The sequence below is a fragment of the Microplitis demolitor genome, chromosome 10 (assembly GCF_026212275.2).
Source record: "Microplitis demolitor isolate Queensland-Clemson2020A chromosome 10, iyMicDemo2.1a, whole genome shotgun sequence".
NCBI lineage: Eukaryota > Metazoa > Arthropoda > Insecta > Hymenoptera > Braconidae > Microplitis > Microplitis demolitor.
This window is the reverse complement of record NC_068554.1, coordinates 6222657-6240143: the sequence shown is the minus strand read 5'-3', so window position 1 is coordinate 6240143 and position 17487 is coordinate 6222657. Positions and strand designations below refer to the sequence as shown.

The 17487-nt window shown below is 27.8% G+C and overlaps 3 protein-coding genes across 7 annotated transcripts; 2 read left to right on the top strand and 1 right to left on the bottom strand.

The window, feature by feature from the left end:
* Positions 1–981: 981 nt before the first annotated feature.
* LOC103578293 (G protein-coupled receptor kinase 2) lies at positions 982–8803 on the bottom strand. Of its 5 annotated transcripts, XR_008404456.1 has the most exons (8): positions 8682–8803; positions 7448–7879; positions 6434–6529; positions 5991–6348; positions 4200–5106; positions 3994–4131; positions 2940–3881; positions 982–2817 (listed from the first exon to the last, which is right to left on the bottom strand). XR_008404456.1 is itself a non-coding variant. In XM_008559304.3 (7 exons), the coding sequence occupies exons 2-7, from the start codon at positions 7497–7499 to the stop codon at positions 3657–3659; spliced, it is 1776 nt and encodes a 591-aa protein (XP_008557526.1). In that variant the 5' UTR covers positions 7500–7879; positions 8682–8803; the 3' UTR covers positions 982–3656. The 5 variants fall into 5 exon arrangements, 4 of the variants coding, with proteins under 4 accessions (XP_008557526.1, XP_014295338.1, XP_014295336.1 ...); XM_008559304.3 differs by having other exon boundaries at positions 982–3881; XM_014439852.2 differs by lacking the exon at positions 8682–8803 and adding an exon at positions 8361–8454 and having other exon boundaries at positions 982–3881.
* Positions 8804–10467: 1664 nt separating this feature from the next.
* Positions 10468–12938, top strand: LOC103578292 (E3 SUMO-protein ligase NSE2). The gene is made up of 5 exons (XM_014439854.2): positions 10468–10711; positions 11025–11173; positions 11244–11337; positions 12401–12596; positions 12677–12938. The coding sequence occupies exons 1-5, from the start codon at positions 10633–10635 to the stop codon at positions 12774–12776; spliced, it is 618 nt and encodes a 205-aa protein (XP_014295340.1). The 5' UTR covers positions 10468–10632; the 3' UTR covers positions 12777–12938.
* A 1452-nt stretch (positions 12939–14390) lies between these two features.
* LOC103578291 (growth arrest and DNA damage-inducible proteins-interacting protein 1) lies at positions 14391–17141 on the top strand. The gene is made up of 2 exons (XM_008559302.3): positions 14391–14979; positions 16666–17141. Exons 1-2 carry the CDS (start codon positions 14510–14512, stop codon positions 17033–17035), a joined length of 840 nt encoding a protein of 279 aa, XP_008557524.1. The 5' UTR covers positions 14391–14509; the 3' UTR covers positions 17036–17141.
* The last annotated feature ends 346 nt before the right edge of the window (positions 17142–17487 follow it).

Sequence of the window (17487 nt, the reverse complement as noted above, 5' to 3'; positions counted from 1 at the left end):
TCGTCCGGCAAAAAATAATGCAAATATATGTAAAAAAAAAAAAGAGAAAAAAAAATAATAGAATTAAAATTAATATCAATATCAATAAAATGTTTGATGAATGTTTTTTTTTTATTTTTTGACACTTATTATTATTTCTTCATATTTATTATCCTTCCTATTAATTAAAATCATAGAGATTCATTTTACATAAAATGACATAACTAAATTCAGAATTACATGTTTTTATGGCGGATAAAAAATGGCCAGATTTAATCATAAATTATACAATCATTATTTTTTTTTTTGTTTAATTAAATAATTTATTTAATACGAGTGTGAATGTAGGAGACATCAAATTTAAAATTATTATTAAATATACTAAATAATTAATAAAATAAAATTTTTAAAAATATTTTTTTTTTTAAATTATTTATTCTGTTTATTCATAATTTTAAATTTGTCTGATGTTTGCTACATTCACATGAGTATGAATGTAACAGATATCAAATTTAAAATTATTAATAAATAATTAAATTAAAAAAAATACGGATTTAAAAAATTTAAAAATTAATAAGTGCATTTATTAAAAATATTATTTTTTTAATTATTTACTCTATTGATTTATAATTCAAAATTTGACTGATGTTTGCTACATTCACACTCATTATTTAATTAGTAACTGAATTTTCAAAAATTTAAACTTAATTATTTTGTTGATAAATAATTTATTTTATACGATCAATGATCAACATTAAATACAATCATATTTAATTTAAAAAAAATTTTAATAAATAAAAAAAAAAAAATATTTTATTCGATCACATCTTACCATTTTTTTTTATCGAACATAGAATTACGATGATGAATGTATTTTTCTTCGAGTATAAACTATTGAAAGAGCGTAATAATTACAATAAATTATTTGGTTTTTATTGACATCAATAAGTAATTGGTTTGAATATATTTATTAATAAAAATTGTGATTCCAATCACCTTGGATGCACTCCAGCATATTTATTTTTTATTTTATTATTATTATTATTAATATTATTATCGTTATTCTTTAGAGAGAATCATTATTATAATTGTTATATAATAGGTGATTGCTTGCACTGTTGGTTCAGTGATTAGTGCACGTGGGGCAATTATTTATATTTAATTTAATGAGTATAATGCACATACATACTGTGACTAGTTGAATCGTATATTTGATTCATTTAATAATTTTGAATTAATTATTTTTAATTATCATATTCAATAATAATTTTTTATCTTTAAAAAAGTAAAGATTTTAAAAAATGCGTAAAAAATTAATACACAAATAGGCCATAACACAAAAGTCTCACGGAGACCATAATTGTTTATAAATCCCTCGAGTAGTTTAATTGCAATGCTAGCGTTTATTATTTTTTATAATTATTTAATTTGTTCGGTACGCCTATTTCATGTGATCCAAATTGATAAGTAATTGTTTTTTACGAAACCAATTATAATTCACTATAATTACGAATTGATTTTTCTTTTTTTTTTATTAAAACGGACGGTTAAAATTCTTAACGGTTTACCGTCTCGTCTTTTATTCTTTACACCTCTATTTTTATATTATTAATTAATTGTTTGTTCAAATAATAAAATATTTCATTTCTTATGGGTATAAAAATTACGAAACTAATAAATAATTAATAAATCTACAATGTTACTTAAAAATAATAACAATAATTCCTATGGAATTTGTCAGTTCAACTGTCACGCTACATCGAGAGAAAAAAAAATTAATAACAACGATAAATAACAAATATCGTACAAAAAATGGAATGATTTAAAAAATTTAACAATAGTTAAAAATAAAATTTACACAATAATTACAGGTTTAATTTATCATAATATTTATAATCATTTTTTTGAGCCTTTCGACACCATCAATTAAAAACCAGTAGCTCTTTAAATTTTTTATAAAATACTACTGTTTAATTATTTTGTCTATATTTATTATTTGAATGCATACATGGAAAGAAATAGGTAGTACTGGTTACTGTTCTGCGCAGTAATCGGCGAAAAGTATAAAGAAAAATGCGTGTTAATATGACTGATTCATATTAGAACAAGAGTAAGTAATTACTTGACAGGTCTCATTACTTTTTAAACAGTAACCAATGATATGCAACACAGTAAATGAAACATATGACTGGTTACTTAGATCTCGTAGTTCTCATTAAGGCTTTACTGTGCTTTAGTCAAGCCTATTTTGGAGTACTGCTCGGTTATCTGGTCCTCCTACTCTGATATCCGCGTTAACACAATCGAAAGGACACAACATAAGTTCATTAAATTTCTGTCTCACTGTACAAGAATTAATGGACCACCAGTTAGTGTCGATGATATTAGTTCCAAATTTAAAATAAGCAGCCTACGAAGTCAAAGAGAAGTCACGGACTTTATATTTTTCTACAAAGTTATCAACAGTCTAATAGACTCGCCAGAGACACTAAATGTTTGAGTTTATTACCCTAGACCTGGTCTCAGAATATCTCGGTTACTCTATACCGTCAAATAAAATAAAAATTACGTAGTTCATGGGTCACTCAATAGAATAGCAAGGCTAGTCAATAGCAATTGTTCGGACATCGATTTTTTTGGCAATACAATTGCCTCATTCTCACTCGATATCAAGAAGCTACTTCTGCAATATTAATCATCAAATAATATTACTTTTATATGGATTGTTATTTTTCTCTTGATTTATTGATACTCATATATCTTTTTATCATTATATATTTCATTAGTGCATAGCCGATTGGCGTTAAATAAATAAATAAATAAACATCCAGAACAGTACTCAGTCCTATTTTGACATGAACAGTTACTAACTTAATGTGTCTTTAATATTCTTGACACTAGAGACACGTATGAACTTAGAAATAGTTCATGTAAAAACAGGACTGAGTACTGTACTGTACCTAAGTAACCATTCCTGTCACTAAATAGTAAGTTTTCGCATTCTATCCAGCAACAAGAGCTGTGCTGAGAAGTTTGTATATTTTTGAACTATGAACGATGACTATTTCAACAGTAACCAGTCATATGTTTCATTTACTGTGTAGCACAGCACTGGTTACTGTTTAAAAAGTAATAGTATGTGTTAAGCAATGACTTACTCCTGTCCTAATATCAATCAGTCATATTAAAATGGATCTTTCTCTATATTTTTCGTCGATTACTGCGCAGAACAGTAACCAGTACTATTCATTTTTTTCCATGTAATAATTATTTGTTTTATTAATTTTTACTGTTATTTATAAATGAACGTGAGAATTTCGTGCGTTATAATTTTTAATTTATAATAATTTAAATATTAAACACGTTTTATTTTACGATTATAAATGTGCGATTTAGCCGGGACATATTTATTTGGTATTAATATATTTATATTTATAATTTATATTATTATTATTAGTGTTAATATTACCATTATTTAATTTTATTAATATTATTATTATTGATTACTATTAATAATATAATTATTAGTAAATATCGAGTTAAATAAAATATTTTAGAATAAATTTAGCAAGTAAACAGCTAAATAAATAAAACTTTTACAGTATAGAAAAAGTGCGTTAATTTAAAATAAAAATTTTGTGCTTATTTATATTAAATAGTTATAAAATTTACGATTATCAGCTAGCTGGTAATTCAGATCCTTGACTCTGTGATAGTTCAAGTAAATGTCCATCGGATATTGGTATCTGTCTTGTTCTTGCATTTTGTTTCTTTTTTCTTCTAAAGGGAAAGCATCCACGGCTGTCATTATTCGTAAGTGGATTATTTATTAATAAATCTGGCGTCGGTGTACAATTTGGCCCGAGTACATTAAGCTCTTTGTAGCATTCAGTCTCAATCATCTATAATAATTAAATACAAAAGCTTATTTAATTTATTATCATTCTAACACAATTTCAACTATTGATTATTATAATCAATTTATCCATTGATTTAATTACTTAATAGTATTACCTCATTTTGCCATGGTATTGAAACACTACCAGTATTAAATTGACTGTAAAATGTATCATCTGTTGCATCTAAATTAACGCCTTTAACAGTTGAAAACTGTTCAATATCCAATACATCTTTAGCGTAAACTGCATGAGGCTATAAAATATTTATTACGTTACTATAAATAATAATCCAATTGTAAAAAATGAGCAATGAAAACTTACATCCGGTACAAACGGTGGTTCCCACATCCCAGCCTCGACTCTCTTCCAATTCAAACACTGGAAAAAGCTATCAAGTTTAACTTCCTTCGCGCCATATCTACCGCATTTACATCCCAACCGAGTCTTTGGACTTTTTTTCAACAATTGTTGGCACAAATTTTTAGCGTCATCTGTAAATTTGTGCGAGTATTTTTCTTGATCTTCTTTTACACGTCGATCAACTTCTTCACGCTTAACTTTTTCTTTTCGAGCTCTAAAAGGTGCTTGACCTTCGATCATCTCGTAAACAAGGCAACCGAAGCTGAACCAGTCAGGTGAAAAGGTGTACTTTTCATTGTCAATAACTTCTGGCGCCATATAACCAACAGTACCCACTCGACCGCGCACCATATCGCCTTCAGATATTTCAACCGCCAATCCCAGATCCGATATCCTCACGTGTCCATGATCATCGAGAAGAATGTTCTCGGGTTTACAATCACGGTAAACAATGCCCTGAAGATGGAGATGCTCAAGACCACAAACCACTTCAGCGGCATAAAATCTCGCTCTATTTATATCAAAACCCGGATCGCCACCCATATTGTATATATGAAATTTAAGATCACCGCCATTCATTATTGTTAATACAAGACAGAGTGCATCTTTTGTTTCGTATGCGTACGCCAGTGATACGACAAACTTTGAATTTATTTTTTGCAATATGTTTTTTTCTATCAACACCATGGACTCGCCTCTGCGTTTTTTTATCCGTTTTTTTTCTAATTTTTTGCATGCGTACATTTTTCCAGTTGCTCGTACTTGACAAGCACATACTTCTCCAAATCCACCTTTTCCTAGCACTCTGTACATTCGGAAAGTTTTGTAAGTTACTGGCTGGGCTTCTAACCACTTCCATTGTAGGTACCTATAAATTAATTATAATACCATTAAATAAATTTGGCCATCCTGCATTAATATTCTTGTCGACAAGGTGGAAAAAATACAAATCAAACTCTGCAAGTATATTATAAGAGTGTACGAACACTCGAAAATTCGAATAGTTTGAACTGACTCGAACAAAATTCGCACACCCATAGGAAATTATATTCTATATGCGCTCTAAGGGATTAAATATGAAAGTCGAAGAAGTGTATGATTAATTGAAGATCAGTAAATTCTCCTACAGAAGACAAATTGCTGATCTTACATTTTTCTACAAAACCATAAATAGCTAGATTTACTCCCCAGAAATACTGGAACAATTTAGTCTTGTCTGTAATAATCCGGGATTAAGATCAAAGAGGCTGTTGAGTACAACTCGGTCATCAAAAAGCTATGGGTACTATGGACCAAGGACCAGGATAGCGAATTTAGTTAATGATTACTGAACTTCTATAAATTTCTTTGGGAATTTTTTTTCATCTTTCCCAACAAAGATAAAAATATCTGATCACGTCACTAACATACTATATTATATTATATATTAACATGAACATCGGAACGTTTTTCAGGTAACGAAAATGAAAAAATTTATGTGATTTGACTGCTTAAAGGTGACGGGGTGTGGTGGCCTGAAACTTTTAGCTAACATACTAGCACCTGTACGAAACATTTCAGAAATTTAGATCTAGTAGATTTACTTTTCAATTTCATTCCGCGAAAAACGTTCCGATTTTCAGGTACATTATAATCATATATTTCCGTTTATGTACAGTTTTAAATCAAACACTACTTTTGTAATAGTTAAATAAGATGAATAAAGCCGATTGGCGTAAACAAATAAATATTAAATGTGAGTAAATTAATTACCTATAGAAGTAGAAACTCGTGAGGAATTGCGAAAAAGGTTCACCGGCAAGATAATTTTTAACTGTTGAAGATACTTGAACAAATAAATCTTTACCACCAGAGCTTAGACGTTCCTCGCACTGTGATATTACCGAATCATTCAAAATACCCGATACCTCCGAAGCTTCATGCTTCAAATACTGTTCATACAGATCTTTGGCTAATTCCGTGCGATTTTCATCTATTTCAATTTCATATTTTTCAATGGCATCTAGTAAGAGATTATAACGATGATAAATAGGTTTTAGATCTTGGCAAAATTGCCTGAAAAGCAGTCGCCCTATTGGTTGTTGATCCACAACATAGCTAAACTTTATATCTAAAAAACATTAAAAAAATGACAACATTTTTAAATACCACTATGTAAAATATTAAAAATAAAATCAAGAGACATTGAAACTTACCAAGTTTATCTCGTAAATAAATACACTGAGATATGTGGGGAAACTGGAGTATCTTTCGCCATTTTTTACTTTTACCTTTATTACTGTCACCACCGCCTGCAATTAAAACCACATGGTATTTAATTGAGTAAATAAATAAATTTCCGTATCATCTGCATTAAAACTGCGAATTTCAATGTCAATAAAAACAAAACAATTGCAAACCAATGCGGTTAAATTGGCAAAAACTGATCAGTTTCTTCACTCAGGAAAAAATTTATTACTTTCTGCCGCTAGATTAGTTTCTGAATCAGTTTCATTCCGGTCAGAATCACATTTTTTTTTATCCTCTAAATATTTATGCTATTCTAATAATTAAACTTACAGTCATTTGGAAAATTAAAAAAATAATATATTCCAATAAAAAAAAAAGATTACATAATTTAAATTTGCATATTTATAACACCCCAAGTAGCACAGAGACAACTATAAGATGTCATAAAGATGTCTTTTAAAAGGACAAGAAAAATATTTTTTGTCTCAAAGCCAAGTTTTTTTTTATATAAATAAGATATACAGATGTCGGTTCTAGGAAATTTGTCATTTTTTTCCGTCCAAAAAAAAAGTCATTTTCAATTGAAAAATCGTTTAAATGATGACTTATTTGACTACTGTTTGTAATTTACTTTTTGTCGTCACTCGTGTCGTCTTTTAAGCAGATATTTTTTCAGTGATATAAATTTCTGATCGTTTTGTCAACATTTTGGCGCCTTATTAATAATTCAAAACTTGTATCTTAGATGTCAAAAACACAAGTTTGCTACTTGAGGCAGAGTAATTATTTTGCCGTGCTATCGGTTAAAAATTACTGTTTCAACTGACTCCAGACGTTAAAACTCTCAGTATCAATGCAGATAATATGAAAAATATAGATTTCAGATTTCGGGTGATGTCAGAAAACTTCACCCTTGTCTAAAATCATCTTGCTGCATCCCTCGTCACCCAATATACTATTAAATAAATACTATTAAATACCTTCTCGTGCTTTGAGATAAACGGTATTGGCTACGATATTCTCCAACTCCATCAATTCCAGCTTGATTGAGTTTAAACAATTCAGTACAACTTATGATACCAAAGACTCGGTGGTCTAGATTTTTATTATTAACAAACGTTAATACTTTAGGTACCGTTGATATTAAATATTTAACTGTGGGTCGTACCACCCACTTTAAATTTATAAAACCAGCTCCCATCTGCGCCCGTTATGGGCACCGCGTCCAAAACGCGTAACCCTCAACTATAGTAAGCTTTTTATTGGTTTAAAAACAAACGTCGTCCCTTAACTGATCAATGATCAATCATCAATCGCAGCTTCCTTTATCACTTTCAATAAAACCAACTTATTTTTCGAATTAGCACCGGGTTGACTGGCCACTGTTTGATCTCTTGCTTCTCTTCCGCATTCTGAATTGACAAATAAAATAAAGAATTATTAAAAATTTAATACAACTAAATTACAATAAATATAAATATGAAAATATATGTAAATGTAAATGTATATTGTACTTGTAAGTGTATGTGAAATGGGCGTAAACAGTACTCGTGTGTTTCCATCATCAAATTAATTAAAATGTTAGTGATAATCTTACCGATATCATCTAACTCTCAGTACGTAGTGATTTTAAATTTAGTAGCAATTAAATTTATTTGTTATTTATCATGTCGGTTTTAAATTAACAGTACAGTAAATAATTATTATTTAAAAACTATATTAATGGGTGTTATTTAATAATTGAGTAACGCGCGCAGTTGATACTATATTACTATAACTCGTGGATATAGACGCGAAAAATAATGGCCGACCTGGCCCCTGTACGACCGCCACTGTTTAAAGAAAACCTCGACAAGTGTTGGTGTACAATATGTAAAAGAGAATGATACACACCAACATCCGATAAGTGATAATACACTTGTTATTGCCTTTTTTTTATTTTTATACTCCAACAATTTTATTTATATTTTTTAATCTTCATAAATATCTAGAGTTTGAAAAAAAATTTATGATGATTAAATAAAATTTTTTAGGAAAGATAAATAAATACCGAGAGAAATTTATGTATGTATATTAGTTGGTAGAGATGCTGTATAATGAGATGAGCACAATGTAGATGAAAATGCGAAAGGAGAGCCGATCACTGATGTATATATTTTAAATCACTTGTATTTATGATATTATTTTAATTTTTTATTAATTGTTTTACTGTACCTTTGTTTATAATTGATAATATTTATTTAGTAACTCGTGGTTAATTTGAAACTACTATTGGGTACTTAATTTAATGGTATGTACGATTGGGAGGTAAAGACTGGTAAGGACTATGGTATGTATGGTTAGGAAAGAAAAAGTATGTGAATTTTTTTTTTGAGTGTATTAAAAGTGAAGCGCGCATGTGCGATTACTTAAATAATTCGCGGTAAATTTAAATTGTGATTTTTTTTTTCTGAGGGCAAACTCAGACAGTGCCCCCCACTTTTACAGAAACAATTAGATGACCTAGAAATGTCTTAATTATATTCATATATTTTATTAACAGATTAATATAAAAAGCGGGAATTAAAGAAATAAAAATGTGGATTTAAATATTTTGTTGTGTAGATTATTTTTAAAATAACTTACGTTGGTATCGATTTCTTGAAGGAAATTTATGTAGAATAAATATGATGTTGAAAGTAGAAGATATTTAAAAATTTTATTTACTTGAATTAAGTTTATTTATTTTTTTCATATATAACTTCGGGTTCGCGTATAAAATATTTATAAAGAATATAGATAAGGTTGAACGCGATTTTAATAATGATAGTAAAGTTAGCAGACATTTGAAATTTAAAAAAATTTTTTTTAGCAGATAAATAATGAAAAAAAAAATATTTTTAAAAAAATGCACATGTCGAAAATTTCATAACCTATACGTGCAATTTTTCAAAATATTCTTTTAATATTTATTTTTTTGTTAAAAAAAAATTTCAAATGTCTGCTAACTTTATTGTCATATTTTAATAATAGACTAACGTTTCTTAATGGTCTACATCCAATGAAAATGGACAATTATTTGGAGTGTCTATCACGGCAAATAACAATTATTGAGCAAGTATTAACTCTTACGAAAGAGTTTTGAGATTCAAGAACTTAATATCTTGCAAATCAACGACAAATAAGCGGTCAAAGTAAAGAATTTTTTAATACTCACGCCGTTGTACCTTAACAATGAAAATATCGTAACAGTTATAAGTAACGCACTAAAAGCGGTAAATTTAAAGTCTTAAGACCTTCATAAATTTTTATTTTTTAAATTGCTGGACAAGTGTTTTAAAAGAAGAATTTTTTTTTCATGGATATTGACAATTTCAAATAACGCACCATTTTCCATTTTTTAATATCATGAATTTTTAATATCATGACATTTAACCAAGATATGTTTGGTCAAATATTTGATTTGTCAGCTATTTGCGAACTTTATAATCATCAAATTTAACTGAAGACGAAATTAAAATAATTGTAAGTTTCGAACAGATGCTGTGAAGTCTAGAATTCATAATTTGATGGAAAGATTAAGAGAATTAAGAGCCATTTTTGGACACACAACAGAGAAGTACTCTAGCCAGAGCAGTTTTCAAATTTAAAATATAATAATTCTGAAATAAATTTCTTACCAGGGACAATACAAAGGGTGAACGCAATCTAGTGGCGAGCATCGAACTACTCCCGCTGTTGTTGCCTTGGACTGCTCGGCCATGATCGCCGGTTCATAACGTGAAGTGTGAAAGCGGACATGTTAAGACATCTAGCGGTCAATGTAAAAAATGCTTTTATTTTTCAAAAGCTGTCGAATGCGTTTTGACTGCAGATAAAATAGAATATCGTCAACAATAAAGGAAATCATTTTACAAACTATGTTCCATATTTTTTTGACGTCACTTTTCTGTAGGCTCCCTGATAGTCAAGTTGACGAGAAACTGACAAGAAACTTGCTGTCGTGTTTTTTTTTTTTTTGTTTATAATTTTATGTTTTGAGAATTCCCACTTTTTCTATAAACATTAACATAACCTGTCATAACAAGTTAATACACAATAAAATAATATTAATACATTTATTTATTTAATTAAAATAAATTTTATACATCTGATTATAAAGATAAATTAATATTTTAATAAAAAGATGAGTGAATTTGAGAAATCACTTTCGGCTATTTGTGACAGCGTTACAAAAACTGCAGCATATGCGATTAGTTATGCCGGTATAAGATTCAAATTTACTTTTTAATAAAAAATACTTCATATATTTATTGATACAGAAAGTAACAGTCATAAAAAAATTTATTTACTTTCAATAATCAAAGTAAATACTGACAGTTAGAAATTTTCAAAAATTTAAGTGAAGAATTTTCAAAAATTTTCTTGTGTTCTTTTTTTTTTTTAATTTTTTTGATGACAATTAACTTAATAATTAAAAAAAAAATAAAATTGTCGGATGTTGGCTACTTTCAGCGTCATATGCATTGTTTTGAACAACAAAATTTTGTTTCATTAACTGATTAATTTTTGTTTTAGATAGTGGTACTCAAGAACAAATACTAAATACTCTACGTGGCAGCGTTGAAAATTATCTTGAATGTGGGGATAAAATGAAACATATGAATGAGCTAATTAATCAATTAGCATCTAATAATGCTGACACTGATATCGAACAAACTATTCAGGTATAAATATACATTTTTATTTAAAAAATTAAATTATTAAAATTTATAACGTTATTTCTCTATTTTGTAGCAATTCAATGATGGGGTTTTTTCATATGCGCCAAATGTTGCAGCAAATAAATACTTGAGAGAGTACGACCATCGTGTAAACGAATTAAAAAAAAGTAAGCAATGTTTTATTATTTATTGAGTTTTCTTATTTTCTTTTTGAAGTTAGCGCATGTTCAGAAGTTTACTCTGGAAGAAAAAAATGCATTTTCTGCGTTCAAAAATATCTGGTTAAACCAGAGGAACGATTCGACTACAATAATGCGTTTATAAACTTAAGAGATTGATCAATATTTCGAGTCATTAATTCAAAAAAGACATTTTTATAATGATATTGAAGTTAGCTAACGTTTGATAATATTTGGATTTTTTTCAAAACGATAAATTATAAAAAAAAAAAATATTTATAAAAATTGCACTTATAGTTTTTTTACTTTTCTACAAGTGCATATTTCTAGTTTCTTTTTTTTTGTAATTGACTTTTTCATATAAAAATCTAAAAATTGTTAATTGTCTACTAACTTTAGGATCATTTATTATACGGCTTTTTGGCTTTAGTCATTAAGTTTAAAACCAAAAGAGCTTATAATGTTTTTTTTTAATGCTAATCATATTGTAGACTCACTCTAAAGCTGAAAATTGTAAGAAAAATTTTTAGCTTTAAAATAAATCTACAAAACGATTAGCAATGAAATTAAAACTCTTCGCGCTTTTGGCTTTAAAAAGTTTCCTAAAGCCAAAAGAGCGTATAAAATATAAGTTTTTTTGAAATTAGTAACGTGATTTTTTTAGGTGATTAGTAAGTAGAACGTCACGTGGTTTAATTAAAACCAAAGCAACGAAGAATACCTGATACTACACTTACCTTCTCCGCAGAGTTTATGAACGCATTATGGTAGTCGAATTGTTCCTCTGTTTTAACCAGATATTTGTTAACGCAGCATCTTTCTCTTCCAGAGTGAATTTCTGAACATGGCTCAGATATTCTTTCGTTCCTCTGGTTTTAATTAAACCACGAGACTTAACTTACTATCGACCTGGATAAAAATTTATCAATCTCGTGTTTTTCTGAATACGTGATAAAATTTATATTTCGTTTATTAAAGCAAAAAAATAGCTGACATATAAAATTATTTTTTGTTTATAGAAATAATTGTTTAATTTTTGTATTTAAAATAGATTTGGCTGGAGCAAGAGGTGATGAGGAGGATGATGATAATGATGGAGAATTGCAAATCACAGAAGACGATCATTCTAATCGTATTTGTCCAATTAGTAAAGTCAGAATGACTGAACCAATGAAAAATGATATTTGCGGACATGTTTATGATAAAGCAAGCATAATAGCTTTATTGCAGCGAAATCCTGCTACAAGGTATTGAATTATATTTTTAAATTCAAATAATAATTGCATTACTTTGTTATTTAATTTTCGATTTCGATCTCAATTTTTAGATGCCCCATTGTTGGATGTAGTAACAAAGAATATTTGAATATGAACCATCTTAAATCTGATATTGTGAGACAAATGTGTTTGGATAACGACCTCGAGTAAAATTAAATTTATTTATTTTCCTTAAGTATAATGAAACAAAAGTATTTTTTTATTATTAAATAGATTAAAATTAAAAAAATTTTAATTTACTAAAATATGTCATAAGTTCGGTTTATAATATAATAAGTAATCAAAAAACTTTTTTAAAATATATCCTACAAAAATTCCTAGTCAAAAAAGAAGATTAGGAATTTTGTAAAAATATTTTTTTATAAAATCATTACATTATTAATTACTATTTCTAGTTTTATATCTGTAACTTATATAAACTGTTAATTATTAATAAGTAACTTATATTTGTTAAAAATATCATTTGAAAGCCAATAAAACAATTTTTTTAAAAAATAATGTTATTAAAAATAAACGCAAAAAGGTAATAACTAATTACTGTCATCAAAAGAAAAAAGTTCGACATCATATTTAATATTGATAGTAAAAAAGTTTTTTCGTTTAAACTATTTTCTGTATTTTAATTCTCTTCTAATAAATTGATCGATCGTTTGCATTATGAATATGAAGCATTTTAGATGATCACTCTACTGTCATGGCTGTCTGATTTCAAAACAGTAAGGGACAAATTTTTCAAAATCGACGTTTTAGTATTTTTAATTCCAGTGGAGTCTTGTGAACATGATTCAATTCATAATTCAAAAATTTTATTTATGTCAGCTACTGTGCTTTGAAATTAGGCAGCCGATTTTATCTCTGTGAAATTGATATTTTTATTGATGAGTGTGAATTTAGTAAACATTAGACAATCTTAAAATCATTAATAAATAGGGTAAATAATTAAATATTAAAAAAATGCGAATTTAAAAAATTTTGAAATTAATAAGTGTATTTTTTATGAATATTTTTTAAATTATTTACTCTATTTATTTATAATTTTAAATTTGACTGATGTCTGCTACATTCACACTCATGATCCTAAACTTAGCAGACAATTAAAAATGTTTGAATATTTTTTTAACTATTTAATTAAGTAAAAAGAATAAAATAAAAAAATGCATACGTAGAAAATTTCAAAAACTATCGGTGCAATTTTCCGGAATATTAAAATTTTTAAATTTATCGTTTTTAAAAAAATCCCAGGATTATTAAACGTCATCTAACTTTAATATTATTTCACACTCATGTCAACTTCAAAATCATGAATACTCATGAGTGTGAATGTAGCTGACAATTATCAACTTAAAAAATTTTGAAACAAGTGAATTTAATAAAAATTGAATAAAATCAAAAAAATGCGCATTCATAGAATTTGAAAATGAGTACGTGCATTTTTTTTATTTTCATATTTGTAATTTTAAATTTCTCTCATGCCTGCTAACATTTACACTCATTAATAATCACATAAAAAATATATTTTTAAATAGTTTCCAATAATTTTAAATTATCATAACAAATAAATATTATTTCTAATAGTTTTAGCTGTCAAAAAATTGCTCTTGATTATCATATCAGAAATGATCGAATTTTATGTTTGTTTTTTGAATTATAAATTATTGCTAATTATTAATTCTCAACTCTAACTAGTTTACGATTACTTTCCATTCATATTTTTAATGAAGTAAAAATAATGTAGAAATCGACAGTAACTCCTCTACAAAATGTCGATAAAATTCTCACATGATCGCATTCAAAACAAAAAGTAAATTTTTAATAAGTTTTTTTGCTAGGAGTTGAAATTGTGTATTTAAATAAGTAAAATTAATATCAATTATTATTTACCAATGAATTCAAATACGTTATTATTAAAGCGCTTAAATATAAATGGATTGCCACGAATATTATCAAAAAGATGGTACGCACAAGAGGAATGGAGAGATGATACAATCGACATAACCTCAGTAGAAGAGGTACCTAAATATAGAGATTTTTTAACAGAAGATCAGGAAAAAGAAGTTCTAAGGAAACGAAATAAATCACGATTGAGTGACGAAGATCGCAATAGACTGTATGGTATCAAACCTTTCAATAAAAATTACGAATGGTATCATCAGACTATCAGGTTCAAGCAGCGGACACTAGGTAGATATGGTGTGGATGCTCTGGATGTTCCTGTTGGTTGTGCTTGGCCGTCAAAAGAAGACATTGCTGATAAATTGGAGTATGAAAAAACAGCTTACCCTCATTCATTGTGGGAATGCTGGGATATGATTGCCCAGAAGAATAAAGAAAATGCTGAAAAAATAATAGAAAGGTAATCTATATTTTAAAGTCCAGTTTTTTTTGTGCCGCTGATAATTATTTTTCATGATACTAGCAACGAAACTTACAGTTTCAGTGTCTACAGCCAGTCGAAAGGAGCTGATTCCAATCTAATGCCGCGAATTGGTATTAGCAAATGCGTACATTGCCCTTGATAGCTAGACTTTTTGATTAGAAAGTTGGTGTACATCAGTTGCGACTAACTTGTCATCAACTTTCAGCTTTTTGCTCCCAAAAATTTGTTGACAATCTACTGCTGCAACCTGTCGATAACTTTCTGAGAAAATTGAAGACTACTTTTCATCAACTAATAGAATGCCAACTTTTGCCACCAACGTTTTCAGAAAGTAGCCATCAATTTATGAAAATGTCGTTTTTTTCGGCCAACTTGACGACAGGTTAAGGCAGTAGATTGTCACCAACTTGGCTATCAGGATGTGAATTTATATGTTTTTTTTCTCAGGGACAAAACAAGTGTTTCCGACCACTGACTGATGGTTTTAGCAATTTAAACTCTGATACTTGTCATTTGTTTAATAGTAATTTCAGACCAATAATTTTATTTACGCAAATGACAGTTCTGACTGTGATTAAGTTTTATAAAAATTAGGGTGAATAATAAATAATATTTATAGTTTCTGCTTAATTATAAATTACAAATGACAATTTACGCTTATGCTAATTATTGGTGATAGTATTGGTCTTAAATAAACTTGTTTCTGACTGGCTGCTGATACAGAAACTTAAAGTTTCCTTGCAGATAATCATAAAAAATATTGTGTGCCAGGATGAAACACGATTTTAGACTAGGGGTGGTGACAGCTACCTTCACCCTGGTCTGAAATCGTTTTATTTCATCCTTTGTCACACAATATACTATTATGATGGCCACATTTCTGGAAAACATAAATATCAGGGGATTATAAACATACTAGAAAAATCAGGGGAAAGTCAGGGAATTTTGTCACAGAGCTGGAAAAATTTTAACTTTCTTTTCTTTTGACTGAAAAAATCCGATAAATTTTTTTTCTGTCAAAACTGTTCGAAACGTGGCGCGGCGCGAATGCGATTGTGATACCGTCGAAAAAAAATTAGTAGAAATTGATTCCAATAGCGGGAAAATGAAGCAGTTTGAATTAAAAAGGCTGTTAGAAAAAAAAAGTCTTAGTAGAAACCAATCCTCAGGATCTTCAAGCTATTAACCTGCATATTGACATATTAAAAAACCAAAAACATTAAAAGTATACATAAGTATTAAACTAATAAGCTTCACTATATTTATTATCCGCGTACTTGATTAATATTTTATTAATATTCTATAAAACGTTTTTATTTATGAAATTTATTCTAGTGAAAATGAAAATTTTATTTATATTTTATTATAGAGTAAGTTATTTAAAAACAAATTTAAAATAAAAAATAAAAAACTATTCATTTAATAAATAAAAAAAACCTATGAACATTGACAAATAATAAAATAAAGATTGTTTATTAAACTGACTTATACCATTTTATTTTGAATTAAATAAATATTTTCAATGATTTAATATTACTACATATGGTCAGGGAATTTTTTAAATATTTGACTGGAATACCTGGAAAAGTCAGGGAATTTTAATCTCAAAAATCTGTAGCCACCATCTATTGTTTGTTAATAAAATAAAATTTTATTTTACAGAGAGAAGGACATTGACGCAAAATTACTGAAAGTAGCCCGGTGGAAGCAAGAATTGGAAGCTAAAATAGCCAAAAAAGAAGCTGAGGTACAAGCTACGAAGGAACGAAAAGATCGTTTGATCGCTGAAGTACGTCGCCAAGTAGGTTTCGCAATAGATCCACGTGACGAACGATTCAAGCAACTGCTCGAGGAGAAAGAAAAGGAGGACAAAAAACGTAAGAAAGAAATGAAGAAAAAGGATCGTGCTGCTAAATTTATGGAAAGGTTATTATTGCAAAGTAAAACTTTGGAAGAAACTGCTGCTAATGCCACAGAGTCTGCAGTTAGTAAAGATTCTGCAGCAACAGAAAACAAAAGTGAAACAAATTAAATGTTATTATTATTATTAATATAAAATTGATTAAAAATAAACTACTTTGTATTTTATTATCATTTAATATTTTAAAAGGATAAAGTGTTTGGAAAATTTCAAGTTATATTTTATATTTTCTCTGGCTAATACAAAAAAACATTAATTTAATTTTTATATATTAAATATTTAAGACTAGAGAATATTAATAATTCATTTTTATGAAGTTAAGTATTACAGCGTATCAACACACTCAAGCATTTATGATAAATTCAATGATTAAAGCTTCATCATCATCATTATTAATATTATAAATATCATTTCCAAAACTATGATTAATAATATATTTCAAATAATTATATTTTTCGATAAATAAATAAATAAATAGGTCTGTTTCTTTTCAATTGAATCAGAAAGTAACGTTAAAGTCGTCACATTACTGACAATAATTATAATAATTAATGTAATCAACT

What these genes read in the sequence shown, in the direction of transcription:
- LOC103578292 (XM_014439854.2), top strand. Translation starts at nt 10,633, where the DNA reads ATGAGTGAATTTGAGAAATCACTTTCGGCTATTTGTGACAGCGTTACA. An exon ending in ATATCGAACAAACTATTCAG is followed by an intron (nt 11,174 to 11,243) that starts GTATAAATATAC and finishes TCTATTTTGTAG; the next exon opens with CAATTCAATGATGGGGTTTT. An exon ending in TGTAAACGAATTAAAAAAAA is followed by an intron (nt 11,338 to 12,400) that starts GTAAGCAATGTT and finishes TATTTAAAATAG; the next exon opens with ATTTGGCTGGAGCAAGAGGT.
- LOC103578291 (XM_008559302.3), top strand. Translation starts at nt 14,510, where the DNA reads ATGAATTCAAATACGTTATTATTAAAGCGCTTAAATATAAATGGATTG. An exon ending in GCTGAAAAAATAATAGAAAG is followed by an intron (nt 14,980 to 16,665) that starts GTAATCTATATT and finishes TTTATTTTACAG; the next exon opens with AGAGAAGGACATTGACGCAA.
- LOC103578293 (XM_008559304.3), bottom strand. Translation starts at nt 7,499, where the DNA reads ATGGAGTTGGAGAATATCGTAGCCAATACCGTTTATCTCAAAGCACGA. An exon ending in TTATCTCAAAGCACGAGAAG is followed by an intron (nt 6,530 to 7,447) that starts GTATTTAATAGT and finishes TTTTAATTGCAG; the next exon opens with GCGGTGGTGACAGTAATAAA. An exon ending in ACGAGTTTCTACTTCTATAG is followed by an intron (nt 5,107 to 5,990) that starts GTAATTAATTTA and finishes ATTAATTTATAG; the next exon opens with GTACCTACAATGGAAGTGGT.